At 41.3% G+C, this 20,084-nt stretch overlaps 1 protein-coding gene across 4 annotated transcripts in view; it reads left to right on the plus strand.

The window, feature by feature from the left end:
- Positions 1 to 18,835, plus strand: part of LOC124005788 (cell adhesion molecule 1-like) — a 181,903-nt gene extending 163,068 nt beyond the window's left edge. For 3 of the 4 annotated variants that reach the window (XM_046315335.1, XM_046315338.1, XM_046315336.1), the window contains 3 exons: positions 979 to 1,032; positions 18,392 to 18,520; positions 18,695 to 18,835. In XM_046315335.1, coding sequence (XP_046171291.1) covers positions 979 to 1,032; positions 18,392 to 18,520; positions 18,695 to 18,813 — 302 coding nt within the window. In that variant the 3' untranslated portion in view covers positions 18,814 to 18,835. The remainder of the gene's footprint in view (positions 1 to 978; positions 1,033 to 18,391; positions 18,521 to 18,694) is intronic. The other variant, XM_046315337.1, reaches the window with a different exon arrangement.
- The last annotated feature ends 1,249 nt before the right edge of the window (positions 18,836 to 20,084 follow it).

Genomic DNA, 20,084 nt, shown 5'->3' on the forward strand with positions numbered 1-20,084 from the left:
TTGCGGAGAATCTGATCCTGATATCCCCTCACCTCTCCCCCCTGCCCCCTCCTCCCCCAGAAGCGACATTATGCCACCATTGATGTTTTATCATTAGTTTGGAAGTGTGTGGTCCCCTACTGTGGGCTTCTGATGGGCACAGACAGTAAAGGCATGAAGACAGCCAGACAAATTTCTCCCGCTGTGACTTGTCTCCAGCAAGGGGCCGGCGCTATCTCTCTGTACCAGAAACAGGAAGATATTCCTAGTGGCAGGGAAGCTTTCCAGTCTCTTAGCACCGCTGCATACCTGTATTGGCCTCCATTTTGTAATTCTCATTATTTTGTTTTTGGTGTTATGAAAGGCCTTGTCAGTACACTATCAGTCTGGTGTTGCAAGGGTGCAGAAGAACTGCAGGGGAGAGCTCCAGAGTTGCTTAATGCACTGCTTAACTTAATTACTGGAAATAATCACTTAATATTTTCATTTATATCTTCCCAACTACCCATTGAATGTTTATGAACAATATGGGGCACATTAAGTTCATTTTTCAAACTACAGTATGAGTATACAAAATAGTCAATTAGATGTGTTCATTCCAACCTTTTGGTCTACTGTTAATGAGTAGAGGTTTAAGTAAGATTAGAATTACCTGATATCAAACACTGTGCATTGTCAAAGCTCTGATATTACATTCACTATCACCAGACAGTAGAAAAGACATCAATGATGCGTTGACTCAGGTTACAGATGAAGAATGCAATATGGGAAAAGCAACATTCTTCCTGTGGGAAAAACAGCCATCGTCTTATTGAGACCATGCAGAACCCAAATCATTATCTCGCTCTATAGTAATACTACAGTAGTTACTGAGAGATTCGATACTTTCCCAATTCTGCTACAGTACTTCCATACTTGCATGACCCCATCCTTAATGGCTTCTCACACTTTCTTTATTTCTTATACATTTCTTCTTTATTTTGTATGTTTTCCATCTAGATGCTCCTACCACGATCCCCACACCCACCACCTTGAACCTAGACAACACCCAAGGTACTGTATGTCCCCACTTTGTTAATTCTCAACCCTCGCCTGTGTGTACACGTGCGCATGCTTGTGAGTGTGTGTTGCAGTAGTGTAGTACAGTGAGAAAGAGAGAGTTTGGGAGAGAGAAAGGGAAAGGTTGAGACTGCGGGCGGGCAGTCTCAATCAGATCGTTCTACTGATAGATGCCATAGTGGACACCCTGCGCTGTGCTTTCAGTGACACCTGTCACAGCCCTTTCCTGTCACGTTTGATCTGTGAGGATGGAGGAGACATGTCGGTCGCTCGGCACTCTGCTATCTTATCAGCATCGCCATGCAGCCGTATCTCAACCTGCCCACACTCACATCACAGTCACATTACAATGCCCTTTACATCTCCCCCATCAAATCACAATCACATTCATCTTTGTAGGTCTGGAAACATTGACCGATTTTTCTTTTTTCTCTTTGACTTATGATATGGATGAAGGACAGTTTATTTACAGTGTCAGCTGGCCCACCTCTACATACGGTTTAGTGTTGGATCTTCTACGGTACTATATGTAGTTCTTATTCTTTTCACTTTTGTGGTGGAAGAAGTGTGTTGACTATTGGGAAGACTTCTTTGTGTATAATATGGTTGTTCAAATAAACTGAAAAACAAAACAAAAATCTGTCTCTCCTCCATTCTAGATAGTTCAGGTTTGTTCGTATACAGACACACGGAGACCATTTATTAGGAATGCCAAATGCATTCATCAGTGAGAGAAAGTCCATTTAGAAGATAATACATTTCTGATAAACTGGCAGTGAGAGAAGTAGAATGGGAGTACTGGGATGGGCTAGAGCTTTTAAAATATCTATTAAAGCCTAATGTTGGCCAAATGTACTTGGCAGCATCAGGAGGTGACATTTAGAGATAACTAAATATGGCATTTATATTGCAGAGTAACTGCAGCACTGACAACTGCCATTAATTATATTCTCTGTTTGCCAGCTAAACGCAGACCTCGTAATTGATTTCTATCAATATTTGCAAGCAGAGTTCCCTCAAATGTGTGGATGAAATCCTGCGCTGTGGAAGTACTCCATATGTCCGGCAGTGATTCTCTACTAACACACAGGGGAGGGGCAAATGCACGTTCATAGCTGACAATGTACTTCCAGAGCTAACATGAAGTCATCCCGAGTCATTCAAAGCCAGCCCACCGAGATATACCATACGTACATGTCCCATGGCATGTCACACAGAGGAGGTGGTGGTGGTGGGTGGTGGTACAGTATGGCTCTTTGATTTCCACTCAGGCACTAGAGAAGTAATCAGGTCCCCTTTCATGCTGGTGCTGGAAACCTCCGGAGGCCATTTTGTGTGTCTGAGTAGAGGGAGTAGAGAGCCTGAGTGTCTCATCAACTGCACAATCAGGTCTACAAGGTGAATGAGTGGTCTGGGACATGAAGAAGCTCTAGCTCCTATTTCTACATTGTTTTGAATAGTCCATTTGGAATATTTTACTCCAAAAAAGAGGGGTGAACTTTTATATATAGGATCTTCAGTATCAATGACAATCCTACTATACTGTGTCCCGGTATTTCTACTTTTATACAGATGTAGGATCTTAATTTGATCACCCTGTTGCAGGAGAACTTTCCTGCAATGCAGGACATTTTAATCCTGTACTGTATTTGAAGTTTAAAAAGGCTTTTGAAGTTGGGAATTTCCACTGAAATATATATTTTTTATATTAATTAGAACCTGTATAATAATTCACATTTCAACTTGATGCAGGATTGTTTTCCTGCTGTAGAAAACTGTCTCAAAAGATCCTACATGTGTACATCTAATGTTCTTTGATTGTCCTTGGACTAGGACAAAATTCTGAGGAGACTGTTTATCTCATATGGTCTCTACAGAGAATCAACAGATGACTCCTCCCATGGGCGTCAGCCAATTTACTTTGAAAATGCAATTCGTAAACAGGTGGTTGTTAAAATTGTGTGTTGTGTTTTTCATTGTAAACCAATTACTCTTCACTTACAGTTTAATGAATGAGGCAGCGGAGACGTTTTCATAAGTCCTCAGTGATTTCCGAGAGACAGGACTAAAAACGGGGGTTTGACATGATTTCTGCAGTGCATGCTGGTAGGATGTAATAGAGCTTTCTTGCTGTTCACTACTTTTCTGAATACTATGTCTCAGGGGCCTTGTTAACCTGACATGCAATGCATCACATTGTGTTACTATATAAGGTGCAGAACCGCACCTTCTGTTGGCCTTTTACTCTGTTCAAGCACAAACTTACATTCGCAACAGAGGGTAATGAGTGTCATGACCAGAATATTCTTGTAAACCTGAGGCCCATAGAGATTTAAATACCATGTAATGTACCATAGCTTTACATTGTACTTAGATAACTCTGTATTGGCGTTCATAGGAATTCCTGTCGTCGAGGACAACTTGAGCTAGTTCCTCCCAGCCCTGAGTGCCACAGTGCGCTCCTGTGATGTGTGTGAATGGTGTTATCCAAATGAATGTGTAAACATACAGCTCTCAAGCTGCCATTTTCCATTGATCCACACAAGCAACCGTCCCTCCATGTGGCCTCTCCACTTCCCTTTTATAAGCTAAGGGAAACATTTTGTGGGGTTCCATTCTGAACAAGTTGTTTATGCACCATTTCCTCTTTGTGTGGCTCCTAGTTCATGTGGAATGTAGCTTTTCATTTCCACAGTGTAATGCTTTCATGCCCTGCTAGATTTTTCTCTCCTCTGATAAGTGTTTTATTTTTTTCTCTCAATTTCCTTGGTGTAGCCTAGCAACAGGCAAGAGCAGCAGCGGTTCAAGGCCTAAATATGGTTTTGTGTTGAGGAGGAGCAAATGCCATGGTAAAGCATGAAACCACAGAGTCGTTTGTACATCTCTGTTGTAGAGCTGGCCAGTCCTCCACGTTTTGTATCTACTGCTCAAAGAATCTCAAAGAAAGAAAGAAAGAAAGAAATAAAGAAAGAAAGAAAGAAAGAAAGAAGCTGCTTTGAGAGTTCACATTGTCAAGCTTTTCAGCGTTCCTATATAAAATACTGTATGTAGGACTAAGGGGCTTTAAGTCCCTTTAGAGTTCGGCGAGAAATTAGTCACTATCAGTCTATGAAAGCGTTGTCATGGGTTTTATAAAACCTATTTTCAATGCTGTACTGTCAACTATACATACACCAATAGTTACTTAACCAAAGGTTATTGTAAAGTGCATTGAAAGTAGCTTTTAAATCAGCTGTCGAGAGAGGCCGAGAGAACAGGGGTTCCCAAACCGTCTTCCACTTCACAAATGTATGGGGAAGTTATTTTAAAATAATTTTTACTATTATAAAATGGCATACAAACAAGTACAGTGCCCATCCTAATTCATAAGTGCTGCCTCTCTGATTGGTTTGCTAACCTAATGCAATGCTCCAGGCACCATGGCTTATATGAGGGGCTGGCGTGAATAGATTTCAGCCAGCATTATTAAACAGAGTGGTTTCTGGTATTGTGCTGGCAGGCTGGTTTCTATTGTTGAGAGGGTAGTAGTCGTTCTGATTCTACAGCTCAGGGTTTATAAAGGCAGTCTGCGGAGGTGAAGCCCTCGCTCGTCAAACATTCAGAGATGATCCCAGGGAGGGACATCATATCCCGGGTAATCTCCTGCTAACACCCTCCTTACCTCGCCTTGGCTGGAGAAAGTAGAGAGTATAGAAGAATCTGCACAGAAACACTTCTCACCATTCAATGATCTCTATGGAAAACTCAAACCACTTGACAGGGCTTCTGTACATTCTGGTGTGCATGTTGAATAAATGAACTGTAAGAAGAAATAGGGTAAATGTTGAGAATCCTGTTCAATTGAATGAGATCGCCAGAGCCCCATGGTTTAACAACTGGTCCAGGTGTACAGGCTCAGTGGCTGGATGAGCACCAAGTCCTCTCCATGCAGGGTTCCCACAGTTCCACATTCATCTGCAGGCTATATATTGTCTCAAAGGATATCATGTATACAGAGCCAAAGATAGGCCACCGGTCATGCTGCCTGCTACCACACAGAACTTTGTCAAGCCTGTGTTTGTACGCTGCAAGGATGCTAGCCCACCACAGCGTATCCACTATCAACCAGCTAAACTGATCCTACTCCAGGGAAGGACCTTTCATAAACAATAAATGAGTCAATCTGAGTTTAGCTGGCACTAAGAATAAGGAATGAATGGAACTCTTGACCTCAACTTTTCTCTCCCCTGCTTTGTTTTGTGAGGCAATTTGTTTGTCAATGACTAAAGCTGAAATGTATTGGAGTGAAACTAGAGAAAGTATGCTGTCTTACTGTAAGTGCACATTGATATTTTCGCTGTTTTTATTCATGTGTTCTCATATGTTGCATTGCTGTCTTATGGGGTGGTTTGGCTTCTTCATCTTCCAAAAGTATGTGGGCGGTGTCTTCAAGCTGTGCATGTAATCTTCAGCACAACAAACATTAGCAAATGTTCTACAAAATATCAAACTGTCTTTACTGTCACAACAATGTGTAACAGGATTATAAACAGTAATACATGCTAGTTTGAGAAAATAATTGTTAACAGTATCTTATGAGCTAAGTCCTATCTGTTAGATAATATAGCCATGTAAAGTGTTACCAACCACACCAAGGTGAGGCTAAATGGTGTCACTAAATAGTGTTGATAGTCAGTGAGTTAATGGGCTAGTTAATGTCAGTGAGTTAATGGGCTAGTTAATGTCAGTGAGTTAATGGGCTAGTTAATGTCAGTGAGTTAATGGGCTAGTTAATGTCAGTGAGTTAATGGGCTAGTTAATGTCAGTGAGTTAATGGGCTAGTTAATGTCAGTGAGTTAATGGGCTAGTTAATGTCAGTGAGTTAATGGGCTAGTTAATGTCAGTGAGTTAATGGGCTAGTTAATGTCAGTGAGTTAATGGGCTAGTTAATGTCAGTGAGTTAATGGGCTAGTTAATGTCAGTGAGTTAATGGGCTAGTTAATGTCAGTGAGTTAATGGGCTAGTTAATGTCAGTGAGTTAATGGGCTAGTTAATGTCAGTGAGTTAATGGGCTAGTTAATGTCAGTGAGTTAATGGGCTAGTTAATGTCAGTGATTTAATGGGCTAGTTAATGTCAGTGAGTTAATGGGCTACAGTGGAAGTGAGAAGTCTTCCACGTTCTAATGTTGAAACGGTCCAGTTGCCTAACTTTGGCACTCCTAGTTGTGCTGCTGAAGCACTGCCAAAGATGGCTCAGACAGACAGACAGACAGACAGACAGACAGACAGACAGACAGACAGACAGACAGACAGACAGACAGACAGACAGACAGACAGACAGACAGACAGACAGACAGACAGACAGACAGACAGACAGACAGACAGACAGACAGACAGACAGACAGACAGACAGACAGACAGACAGACAGACAGACAGACAGACAGACAGACAGACAGACAGACAAGTGACTTTATTATGCTGATTCTCCTGGTGCTGAGACAGAAGCAAAAAGGCGTGAATGATTCAGCTGTTCACGGCTTTGACTGAGTGACTCCTCCAAATACATACACCCACTTGGTTGAGCACCTTGGAAATTAGATGGCACCTTATGATAATGTATGCATTTAGAACTGAAATAAAGTCATACTAGTGTATTATGAAATATACTATATATGAAAGAGGTCAAAGGTAGAGGCAATAGGTCGGTTTCACTGCATAGTAATTAACAATGAATTAACGCACACTAACTGTCTGAGTCAATAGTGTTAGAGCCAGGCCTGAATCAGAATGCACAAACGTGTGTTCATTCATTGTTCATCAAACATTATAGCATTTGTTAAACATTTAATGCAAACACCTAACACTTGTATATCATTAGCCTTTGAGGCTCAACATTAAATACTTATTTAATATGCAAATGAGTTTGGGCTCAGATTAGCAGATTGGTTCCCTTTGTAATGGGTGTGCTTTGCTTCCTTGATTTATCAACAAAAAATAAATGATATTTATATGTGGAGAAAATTAGCCACTGGCTCCATTCTAGTCTGTACAATAGTCCATTATAATTGGTCCCCAGGGGTATATGGGTTTTACTGTGCCAGGATGGGGATGTTCAAAGAGTATCATACTAAATGAAGATAGTTTTCTCATAGGGCCTGATTTGAACTTGAAATGTGGATACTTAACTTTAAAACTTAAACTTTTCTCAGCTCTTGAGGAACTGACGTTGTGATGTTAGAAGAGCATATTTGGGAATATTCGAGGTAAAAAAAAGGAAAACAGGCACAGATTCAATATTCCTCAAAACCCATGATGAACCCTTTCAACATTCTTAGGTTGACATGCGCCGCAGTAGAATGTCTAACCAGAAGTGGTTTGTTAGTTTGTCTACCTGCTGACCCTGAAAAGGGTAACAATATTTGGCATTGGAAGTTCAGGGAACTCCGTTCCTTGAATATTTTTTCTGAGGAGGTTAGAGTTGGTTATGTTGTGATGCAGTAGCTAATGTGAAAGCAGAGCAGAGCACTGGAATATCTTTTCCATTAGCTTGTCAATCACTGTTCTTAGCAATGACCTCAAGAAAAACAGCTTTAAAAAAACTAGGAAGCAGGCAGCATTCACAATGTTCTTTTTTGTGTAGTCAAGAAGCTTGTTTTGTCAATTCAAAGTTTTCCCAACTCCATGTTTGCTAACATCCCAAGGTACAGAGTTCAGTCAACTCTCCATTCACAGATTTGATGTGTTGCCAATAATAGTTCACCTGTATTTTCGCACCTCCATAAAATGTCACGGTTGTGTCTGCAAATTTTCACTGCTTTGTTCAGAATTGACAAAGCAAGTCTGTCTCAGAATCTCTATTGTGCTGAAGAAGGTTGAGGCATTGCAATTGTATTGAGGACAATGCTCATATTTGTCAGCAGTGCAGTTGGAGATTTTTAGATGACCCTGTCTAGAAGAAGATGTTTTTTTTAAATGAAAACATAAATTAGAACTTTTCTTTTTTTAAATTTCCTTCCAAAGAACACATAAAGGATTGACCTCACACCCCTAAGTGATGCCTGCACTCTGAACTGACCTCAACAAAGACTCTTTCAAATCTTTTTGGATTTGTTTTATTTTACCTTTATTTAACTAGGCAATCTAAGGCTCATTTGAATTCAGTCCAACCTGAATTGCCATATTTATCCTGTACAGATGTAGGATCTTAATTTTAGCCAGTTTGCTACAGCAGGAAAATAATCCTGCAGCAACAGGAACTGTTAATTATTATGTGCATTATATGTAATGGACTTTTTTGTAGGTTGATAAATCAAGTCTGAAATTTCAAAGTGGAAATTACAAACTTCAGAAAACATTTTTAATCACTGGGTGATAAAATTAAGATTCTACATCTGTAGCTCTTTTTCACAAAACCAACAGGCTTAAAAAGCTTTTGCTACTACCAAATAGACTCTTCTACTAATAAGTACACTCTGCTACTACCAAGTAGCCTATGCTACTACCAAATCGACTCTGCTACTACTAAGTACACTCTGCTACTACCAAGTCGACTCAGCTACTACTAAGTAGACTCTGCTACAAAGTAGATGCTTCCAGTCTTCTTCGGGAGTGTGTGAGAGCAGGCCACATACTCCACAAACATATTGCAATGGAGGGTGAGATTGAATTTGGCCCCTTGCCTAATATGTTATGAGCTTTTTCCAGCAATTCACAAGAGTCATCATTGCAATTAAATGTGTGTAATTACATCTGTAAATCCACAGTGTGCATACAAGTGAGTTCCAGTATGACTAATGAAATCAATATTCCATGTAATCAGCCAGGGGACAAATACACACAACTGATCCCCAGTTTCTAAATCAGTCAATCAGTCAAAACGTCAGTCAGGCAGTTATTCAGTCAGTTACCAAGTCAGTCATTCAGTTACTAAGTCAGTCAATCAGTCAGTTACTAAGTCAGTCAATACGTCAATCAGTCAATACGTCAGTCAATCAGTCAGTTACTAAGTCAGTCAATCAGTCAGTTACTAAGTCAGTCAATCAGTCAGTTACTAAGTCAGTCAATACGTCAATCAGTCAATACGTCAGTCAATCAGTCAGTTACTAAGTCAGTCAATCAGTCAATACCTCAGTCAGTCATTCAGTCAGTTACTAAATCAGTCAATCCGTCAGTCAGTCAGTTACTAAGTCAGGCATTCAGTCAGTTACTAAGTCAGTCATTCAGTCAGTTACTAAGTCAGTCAATCCGTCAGTTACTAAGTCAGTCATTCAGTCACTTACTAAGTCAGTCAAGCAGTCAGTTACTAAGTCAGTCAATCCGTCAGTCAGTCAGTTACTAAGTCAGTCAATACGTCAGTCAATCAGTCAGTTACTAAGTCAGTCAATACGTCAATCAGCCAATACCTCAGTCAGTCAATCAGTCAGTTACTAAGTCTGTCAGTCAGTCAGTTACTAAGTCAATCAGTCCCGTTACTAAGTCAGTCAATACGTTAGTCAGGTAGTCAATCAGTCAGTTACTAAGTCAGTCAATCAGTCAGTTACTAAGTCAGTCAGTCAGTCAGTTACTAAGTCAATCAGTCCCGTTACTAAGTCAGTCAATACGTTAGTCAGGTAGTCAATCAGTCAGTTACTAAGTCAGTCAATCAGTCAGTTACTAAGTCAGTCAATCCGTCAGTCAGTCAGTTACTAAGTCAGGCATTCAGTCATTTACTAAGTCAGTCATTCAGTCAGTTACTAAGTCAGTCATTCAGTCAATACGTCAGTCAATCAGTCCGTTACTAAGTCAGTCAATACGTTAGTCAGGCAGTCATTCAGTCAGTCACTAAGTCAGTCATTCAGGTAGTCAGTCAATAAGTCAGCCAAGCAGTCAGTCAGTCACTCATTCAGTCAGTCACTAAGCTAGTCAGCCAGTCAGTTAGTCAGTCAGTTAGTCAGTCAGCTAGTCAGTCAGTCAGTCAGTCAGTTACTCATTCAGTAAGTCACTAAGCCACTCAGTCAGTCGGTCACGAAGCCAGTCAGCCAGTCAGTTAGTCAGTCAGTCAATCAGTCACTAAGTCAGCCAGTCAATCAGTTCGAGGCTGCTAGTTAGTGACCTGGCTATGTATAATTTGTCATTCCAGAACAGACACAGAGAGCGAGGGAACCATAAAGCATGTAGCCCCTTCACTCCAGCAGAGCACATTTCAGTGCTGGGCCGAACGATGTGGGCATCGGCCACAAATCATTTTTATTCCTCCATAAATCCACCTGGCTGTGCTCATCCTGCCAGGACTGAGGTGTGGGCATGTCACAGCTCCCTCAGCCACATCCCGTCAGGACTGAGGTGTGGGCATGTCACAGCTCCCTCAGCCACATCCCGTCAGGACTGAGGTGTGGGCATGTCACAGCTCCCTCAGCCACATCCCGTCAGGACTGAGGTGTGGGCATGTCACAGCTCCCTCAGCCACATCCCGTCTTGACTGAGGTGGGGGCATGTCACAGCTCCCCCAGCTACGTCCTGGCAGGACCGAGGTGCGGGCATGTCACAACTCCCCAGCCACATCCTGTCAGGACCAAGGTGTGGGCATGTCACAGCTCACCAGCCAACAGCAGGACTATGTGGGAGGTAATGGCCGACTGTTAGAGCACTTCCACATTTTAAACATAATCAAAATTCTGTTTAGTTTGTGTGCAATGCCATAAAGGACCTCTAATGTGGTTCTGAACTAAAAGGCAGAACCATTGAATGACTCCAGACAGGGCAACAGCATGGGACGGTTCCAATACAGATCTGTCATTCAACTAGCCATTAGACGTTAGTGACGGGTTATAGATTTTACAATCCCCCTGCTGATACTTTGTAATACCTTTTAGATGCGTTCAATGATATAGACGGGCCCGCTTCTTTGTGTGAAAGAAACCCGCTCCATTTTTCCCTCCGTGTGCTGTGGCAGGTTGGTTGTGCTCGCAGACGTTTGGCTGGTTCAGGTGTTAAATGGAAGGCGGTGGGGAGCAAGGTGAGGGTGAGATGGGGCGGGCCGGGGCAAGTGAGGGGATGTGACAGGGCTCCTCGGCTCAGTCCATTTAGCGGGTTAATGTCGATTAGCATGGAGCACGGGCCCTTCCCTCTCCTCAGGGAGCGTACTGTGCTGTGCTACAAGACGTCCCTGATACTGGAAACAAACAGCTCTGCTCTGCTCATCCTGCCTGAGATACAACCAACAGCAGCAGCAGATGAGACTCTAGTCTGTGTCAACAGTATGTGAGCTCTGCCCCTGCTTGGTGGAGGTAAGTCCGTTTTGAAGAGGAAATGGCATTGAAGCATGTCTCTACTCTCTATTCAAGTTAAGTAGGTGTCAGATATTTTAGGCATTTCCCATTCACATTCAGAAAGAAAGTCGTTTCTCCTAATCATAATCTTTATTCAAAACCATCCAATTTCAGTTCATGATTAGAGGGGACTGATGAGAAATGGAGTCTCTCCTTCAGGCAGTAAAGTAACACCCTTCTCTCACCTCTCCTCTTCACCCCTCCATCAGTCTCAACTGATACAGGTCCCCACACTTAATCTGTAGACCTCAAGTGCCGAAAATGTGGAATGTTTGGAGATTTAATGCCTTGCCTTGTTCTTTTGTAGCTAGTAGACATATAAATCTCCCTAAATAGTGGATTCCCGTGGGTGAAATGTATTTCTGTGAGAGGGAACAGCACATTGCAGCCAGATTTATCTATGTGCTTGTGTCTACTCCCTATGATTGAGGTTTATAACTTCCTGATATTACCTCTTAAATCAGAGTGTATTTTACAGTTCCCTGGACTGTTTCTGTTGAAATTGTGGGGTATGTCAAGTATATGATTTTTATGTAACAGTCTCAGAACATTTTACACAAATACTTTTTGGAGATGAAAAGCTCTAGTCTCCCAGAATAAGTGGTATTTGGAAATATGATACAGTGTCATAGAGTTCTCCAGATTTCATTCTATCTGAAAGCACAGAGAACAAATGTTGTAGATATCCTGTTGTGAATGTCCATCGCCACATACAGACAATGACTCATAACTTATGAATGACATACTGTAGATACAGATGACGATTGAGGCCTCATTCACGGCAGTACATTATCAGTTTGAATGGCCATGGGGTCTTCATTACGTAATAATACATATACTGTACATTAGACTTGCATTTGGTAGTTTGAATAACATCATCCAGAAGTGCCCTGTATGCAGGAAAAGTAATGAAACTGAAATGAAGTGGGCTATTCTGTTCTACAGCCCATACAGCCACAGTAGGAAGGGAAGAGAAGGTGTGACTGAGTGGGAGGAGGTTAATCATACATTTCAATGTTGATTTGAACTGAAAACACTGTTTTCACTCCACTGCTTCATGTTGTACAATGCGTCATTGTCCTTCATTGTTGAACAACACACCCTGTAACAGAATAGCTCTAATAGAATTTCATTGAGTCGCAGCTACCTCCCTGAATGGGTCAGTCGTTGACCATGGACGTGTATGGTAGCTTCTATGTATAAGTTGCCAAATATAGTCTTGCTACATCCCTGCATTTCTGGTAGCATATGTTACCTGATTTCTTAAAGTATTTGTAATTTTGACTGTTATTTACTATGCTACTTCCAGTCTCCTGCGCTGTAATTTAATCAGAAGTGAGTCACTGCTCTAATACAGTTGAAGTCGGAAGTTTACATACACCTCAACCAAATACATTTAAACTCAGTTTTTCACAATTCCTGACATTTAATCCTAGTAAAGATTCCCTGTCTTAGGTCATTTAGGATCACCACTTTATTTTAAGAATGTGAAATGTCAGAATAATAGTAGAGAGAATAATTCATTTCAGCTTTTATTTCTTTCATCACATTCCCAGTGGCTCAGAAGTTTACATACACTCAATTAGTATTTGGTAGCATTGCCTTTGGATTGTTTAACTTGGGTCAAACATTTCAGGTAGCCTTCCACAAGCTTCCCACAATAAGTTGGGTGAATTTTGGCCCATTCCTCCTGACAGAGCTGGTGTAACTGAGTCAGGTTTGTAGGCCCCCTTGCTCGCACATGCTTTTTCAGTTCTGCCCACAGATTTTCTATAGGATTGAGGTCAGGGCTTTGTGATGGCCACTACCTTGACTTTGTTGTCCTTAAACCATTTTGCCACAATTTTGGAAGTATGCTTGGGTGCATTGTCAATTTGTAAGACCCATTTGCGACCAAGCTTTAACTTCCTGAATGATGTCTTGAGAAGTTGCTTCGATATATCCAAATAATTTCCCTACCTCATGATGCCATCTATGTTGTGAAGTGCACCAGTCCCTCCTGCAGCAAAGCAAGCCCATAACATGATGCTGCCACCCCCGTGCTTCACGGTTGGGATGGTGTTCTTCGGCTTGCAAGCATCCCCCTTTTTCCTCCAAACATAACAATGGTCATTATGGCCAAACTGTTCTATTTTTGTTTCATCAGACCAGAGGACATTTCTCCAAAAAGTACGATCTTTGTCCCCATTGTGCAGTTGCAAACCGTAGTCTGGCTTATTTAATGGCGATTTTGGAGCAGTGGCTTTTTCCTTGCTGAACGGCCTTTCAGGTTATTTCGATATAGGACTCGTTTTACTGTGGATATAGATACTTTTGTACCTGTTTCCTCCAGCATCTCCGCAAGGTTCTTTGCTGTTGTTCTGGGATTGATTTGCACTTTTAACACCAAAGTACATTCATATCTAGGAGACAGAACGTGTCTCCTTTCTGAGCGGTATGACTGCTGCGTGGTCCCATGGTGTTTATACTACTATTGTTTGTACAGATGAATATGGTACCTTCAGACATTTCGAAATTGCTCCCAAGGATTAACCAGATTTGTGAAAGTCTACAATTATTTAACTGAGGTCTTGGCTGATTTATTTTGATTTTCCCATTATGTCAAGCAAAGAGGCACTGAGTTTGAAGGTAGGCCTTGAAATACATCCACAGGTACACCTCCAAATGACTCAAATGATGTCAATTAACCTATCAGAAGCTTCTAAAGCCATGACATAATTTTCTGGAATTTTCCAAGCTGTTTAACCTCTTGGTCCTACCTGGCACGCAGACGTCCCATCTAGACATCTGGAAATGCAAATGCGCTACGCTAAATGCTAATAGTACTAGTTAAAACTCAAACGTTCATTAAAATACACATGCAGGGTATTGAATTAAAGCTACACTCGTTGTGAATCCAGGCAACAAGTCAGATTTTTAAAATGCTTTTCGGCGAAAGCATGAGAAGCTATTATCTGATAGCATGTAACACCCCAAAAGACCCGCAGGGGACGTAAACAAAATAATTAGCATAGTCGTCGCTACACAAACCGCACAAATAAAATATAAAACATTCATTACCTTTGACCATCTTCTTTGTTCTGGATAAGAGCGTCTGCTAAATGACTTAAATGTAAATGTAAATGTAGATGTCCCATAATCACTATTGGGTCTTTTTTTCAATTAAATCGGTCCATATATAGCCTAGATATCGATCTATGAAGACTGTGTGATAAACGGACAAAAATTGTGTCTTATAAATTAACGTCATTTTTTTTAAATGAAAAAAGTTGATGATAAACTTTCACAAAACACTTCGAAATACTTTTGTAATGCAACTTTAGGTATTATTAAACGTTAAAGGCACAGTCAACTGAGTGTGTGTAAACGTCTGACCAACTGGAATTGTGATACAGTGAATTATAAGTGAAATTATCTGTCTGGAAAATTACTTGTGTCATGCACAAAGTAGATGGCCTAACCGACTTGCCAAAACTATAGTTTGTTATAACTTCTTAGGGCTGCAATCCCGTTAACGGGATGATATGACAACAGTCAGTGAAAGTGCAGGGCACCAAATTCAAAACAACAGAAATCTCATAATTAATATTCCTCAAACATACATGTATCTTATACCGTTTTAAAGGTAATCTTTTTGTTAATCCCACCAAAGTGTCCAATTTCAAATAAGCTTTACAGCGAAAGCACCACAAACGATTATGTTAGGTCACCACCAACTCACAGAAAAATTCAGCCATTTTTCCAGCCAAAGAGAGGAGTCACAAAAAGCACAAGTAGAGATAAAATGAATCACTAACCTTTGATGATCTTCATCAGATGACACTCATAAGATTTCATGTTACACAATACATGTATGTTTTGTTTGATACAGTTAATATAAAAAAATCTCAGTATACTGTCATGACTGTCTTGATCAGGTCAGATAACAGGAGACCACAACCCTACAGATTATCTCTCAACCCAACAGCGGTGGAGAGATCTAGGGGTCTGAAGACTTGGGGGCTTTTATGGCCCTCACGCCCCTGGTAAATCTCAGGCCACAGGCAAATTCCTTTGTCATGTCACTATGGAGAACCAGCCTCCGAACATTAAACATGAACTAAAGGGACTTTGGAACAATGGTTTTCGTCAGCCACAATGGTGGTCATGACAATAGATGGAATATGAAAATGTATTTTTGTTCTGTTATTAAAGGTTAATAGATGACGTTATTACGAAAACATTGTAATTTGAAGGGTGTTCCTAATAGATGTTTGATGTTTATACATTGTACGTTGTATGGAAAATAACCAAATCAAAGAGAATGTTTTGGGGAAGATGAGATGTTAAGTTAGTTGTCTAAAATGTGATTTGAGAAAAACCTAGCCCTTGCCTCATTAACTTGGTATGCCCAGAGAATTGCCCTAAAGGTGGCTACGCCCACTTCTGACCCAAGGGCATACAACCTGTGAGTATAGAATTTACAACAGGACTATGTGACCCCAGCTGCAGCAGGGTCTGAAAAGGTCAACCAACCCAGAACGCAACGCATGTTTGAGGACAAAGAAATCCTTTTCCACCCAAGCTACGGATGAGTAGCTGTGTCTAAGCGAGTGAATTCAAGTCAAACCACCTAGCCTCCATCTCCCATCGAATCGTGGTATCTAAAGGGTTTCATTCCTATGCTGTTAGCTCTGAGCTACAGAGCTGTCTGTCTTCAGAAGACCCCTTCCAGAGAAAGGGGTGAGGGAACAGACTCCTAAGCCAAAAAGGACACTGACACTGGGAGGACGAGCAGGGAGGTGCGCAGGAGAAGTGCGTCATCGAACAGGTCCATGTCAGGACCCGGTTACGAACCCGGGTCTCCGGAGTGAGAAAGAGTCACTTAACCAACTGAGCCACGAATAGTCGGCAGAACCCAGAAGATGAGGCAGACACAGCAGTACTTGAGACGGTGTATTTAATGAAGTAAAAAGTGAAGTTCTTCAGGAAAACATGTAACTCCACAACCTCAAAAGGAATCCTACAAGAACAAAGGTAATCCTCCAAGACAAAAAAGGTAAATCCACAAGGTGGAAGGTAAAGCACAAAAAGCCTCAAAAGATACTCAAAAAACAAACAAACAAGAACAAAAAAACAGAATTCCACAAAGAGTCCACCGGGATCAACAAGAGTTCTCAGAGTACTAGGGCTGGGTGCTAACATACAAACACAGAGCAAAGAACAGAGGAAAACAAAGGGTTTAAATACAATCAGGGGAAACGAGGCACAGGTGCAAATAATAATGGGGATCAAGGGAAAACAAAAGGTCAAAAGGCACAATGGGGGCATCTAGTGACCAAAAACCGGAACAACCCTGGCCAAATCCTGACAGTCCACGCAGAGAATCCCCGGAGATCATCCCCACGTAATTACATCATTATGTTCTGACCCATAAGAGCAGCAGTTTGAGGCAAGGCTAGGGTTAGAATAGCATAGCTGACAAATTCACCCAAATGTATATTTCTCTTGTGTACTTCTTTTTCTCTCTCTTTTGAAATTCCCATTGTGGGTAACACGCGCCATAATGTGTTAGCCTGTTATACTAAGTTCTAATCAATAGCCTATGATGTGTTTTGTCTATGTGTATCTTTTATCATAATTTTAGCTTTTAGTAAATAAATATTCAGCTAGGATTGGTGTGGTACGAATTTATTGGTGGGAGCCGGGTCCGTGCAGATTCATGGACTATACGACGTTCAGAACGAGATTGGTACAGGCAACTGGTTAATTAGCGGCTGTTGTAAAATCAATATTCTGATATTCTTTGAGTTAATGTTATGAAATAGAAACTCAATAAAAACTTGTTTTCCCATGGTGCCCCAGGTTAATGAGTTAATAATGGCTTGATTCAGTTAATCACGTAATTAGAAACTTGTAATCATTCGATGAGCAACAGTCATCACATTAACTAATACAACGTCATGACAATACATTGGCGCGTTACATTCAGTAGTTCCAAAAACATCCAGTGATATTGCAGAGATATTACATCATTTTACAGAAATACTCATAAATGTTGATAAATACAATTGTTAGACATGGAAATATAGATATACCTCTCCTTAATGCAAACGCTGTGTCAGATTTCAAAATAACTTTACGGAAAAGCAAACCATGCAATAATCTGAGACGGCACTCAGAAAATAAACACAATTATCCGCCATGTTGGAGTCTACAGAAATCAGAAATCATCAGAATGCACTCCCAGGAATCCTAGTTCCACAATAAATGCTTGATTTAAAGTAATGTCCATTATTTATGTCCAAGTAGCTACTTTTGTTAGCGCGTTTAGTACACAAATCCAAATGCTTGTGCAGGTCCATCTGAACGTCGGACGAAAACTTCAAAGTTATATTACAGGTGAAAGAAACTTGTCAAACTAAGTATAGAATTAATCTTTAGGATGTTGTTATCATAAATCTTCAATTACGTTCAAACTGGAGAATTCCCTGTGTCTGTAGAGAAGCCATGGGACGCTATCAGGTGAAATGCGTGTGACCAGGACCTGGCTCTCTGCCAGACCATTGACTCAAAGAGCTCCCATCTGGCTCCACAACACAGAAGCCTCATTCAAGTTTCTAAAGACGGTTGACATCTAGTTGAAGCCCTAGGAAGTGCAACTTTATCCATATCCCACTGTGTATTCAATAGGGGCTGGGTTGAAAATCGACCAACCTCAGATATTCCGCTTCCTGTTTGGATTTCTTCCATATGAGTTCTATTATACTCACAGGCATCATTCAAACAGTTTTAGAAAGTTCAGAGTGTTTTCTATCCAATACTAATAATAATATGCATATATTAGCAGCTGGGACTGAGGAGCAGGCCGTTGACTCTGGGCACCTCTGGGCACCTTTCATCCAAGCTACTCAATACTGCCCTTGCAGCCATATTAACAAGAAATGTGTGGAGTGGTTGAAATAGGAGTTTTAATGACTCCAACCTAAGTGTATGTAAACTTCCGACTTTAACTGTAGCTGTGATTGGCTCAAAGAAGGGGTCTGGGGATCATTGTTTTAAGAGGCTGTGTTTGGCTTGTTTCCAGACTCCAGAGCTGATGAGGGGGCGCCACAGAAGATAGACCACGCTGTCATCGGAGGTGTGGTTGCCGTGGTGATGTTCGCTATCCTCTGTGCACTCATCGTCCTGGGGCGCTACTTCGCCAGACACAAAGGTATAACGGCTCACCTGGGTTCCCTGGTTGTTACAATACTTCCACTGGCTTGAGATTAACTGATGTACACTATCATTGATCATTCGTAGACCTAGAAGTGGACTAGCTGTAGAGATTCATTACCATTAATTTGAGTCCAACAGGGGTGTTCATGAATTTGTTTATTCGTTGCAGGCACCTACTTCACACATGAAGCCAAAGGGGCAGACGACGCAGCAGATGCAGACACGGCCATCATTAATGCAGAGGGGGGACACAACAACACGGAAGAGAAGAAGGAGTACTACATCTAATGATGAGAGGCCAGGGGGGTGCTGGGGGGAGGAGGGGGGCGTCCTGTAAGAGCACTATATCTAACTCTGAGTGGGCCAGAGGGTGTGGGGGGAGGGGGAAGGGGGTAACGAGGGATGTCAAACTGGTGCAGCTGAGAAGGAAAGATGAGAGGTGGGGAAAGGAGAAGAGAAGATGAGAAGAATGATGAGAACTCTAGAGGAGAGGAGGATTAGAGTGGATGAGTAGTTGGAGCCTTCATTGCTTTGTCGTGGATTTGTCCATCCAACCTATCCTGGACTGCTGGGGCCCATTCTGTACAGTTCAATTATTTTACAGACAATTTTGTGCCTTGTTCTATTTCTTTCGTAATTGTTGTTTTATTTTTTCCCCTCAAGCCTGTCGACTCCACCAGATCCTTTTTGCTGCAGTTAGCTTTCAGAGGAGATTGAATGACACAGCGCTTCTTCTCTAGTTGTCCTGCAGCTCTATTTTAGCTTGTGTGCCAGGCTTTTAGAAGCACTCTCTCTGCTGTGTACTGTAGAAGCAGCCAACAACACATATGAGTCATTTACAGACTATCTAAAATCTATTGTAAACAGCTCTCATCAATATCAAACTATACTGTCCCTCTTAACTCATGCATAAATATGACCTCTCCTGCTCTATCAGACATACTGAAACATCCCTTTTATGTTTGTTCTGTGGCTAAAAGACTGACTGGAGTTGCTGCCATGGTCATACGCATTGTTGGTTTGTCTGTCAGATGTTGGTCGGGGCAACAGGCTGTTGTGTTGTTTCAACATCATGATATTATAGTGAATTCGGGGGGTAGTCCCAACCAGGGGACTGCCCTGGTCCAGCAACTGGTAAGCCAACACCTTAACTGTTATACCAAGAGGTCCGATCCCCTTGATGAGGTCACTAGGTGTTGGGCTAAGGTCGCTACAAAAATGGTTTACTCTGGGTCCACATACTCATACCCTCAATGGTCAGTGAAGGACCAATGTAATAGTAATGCTTGTACGTGTTCAAATACAGTGCATATATTACCCAGTGTCTTCAGCAAAGGGTCAAATCCAGTTCAAATAATTATCTTCTACAGAGAAAACCAGTTTGATTTTGTTCTTGAATAATATACTGACTTTAATATATTGAATATATATTTAGTAACCTTACAAGGACCTTCAAACACGATTTTATTGTTGTCTTAGGCCTTTATCTAATCTGTTGACTCGGGTTGCTATTGGGAGGAATATATTTCAATATGAAAGGGAAGAAAATATGTTACTTA

Source organism: Oncorhynchus gorbuscha, linkage group LG19, assembly GCF_021184085.1.
Source record: "Oncorhynchus gorbuscha isolate QuinsamMale2020 ecotype Even-year linkage group LG19, OgorEven_v1.0, whole genome shotgun sequence".
NCBI lineage: Eukaryota > Metazoa > Chordata > Actinopteri > Salmoniformes > Salmonidae > Oncorhynchus > Oncorhynchus gorbuscha.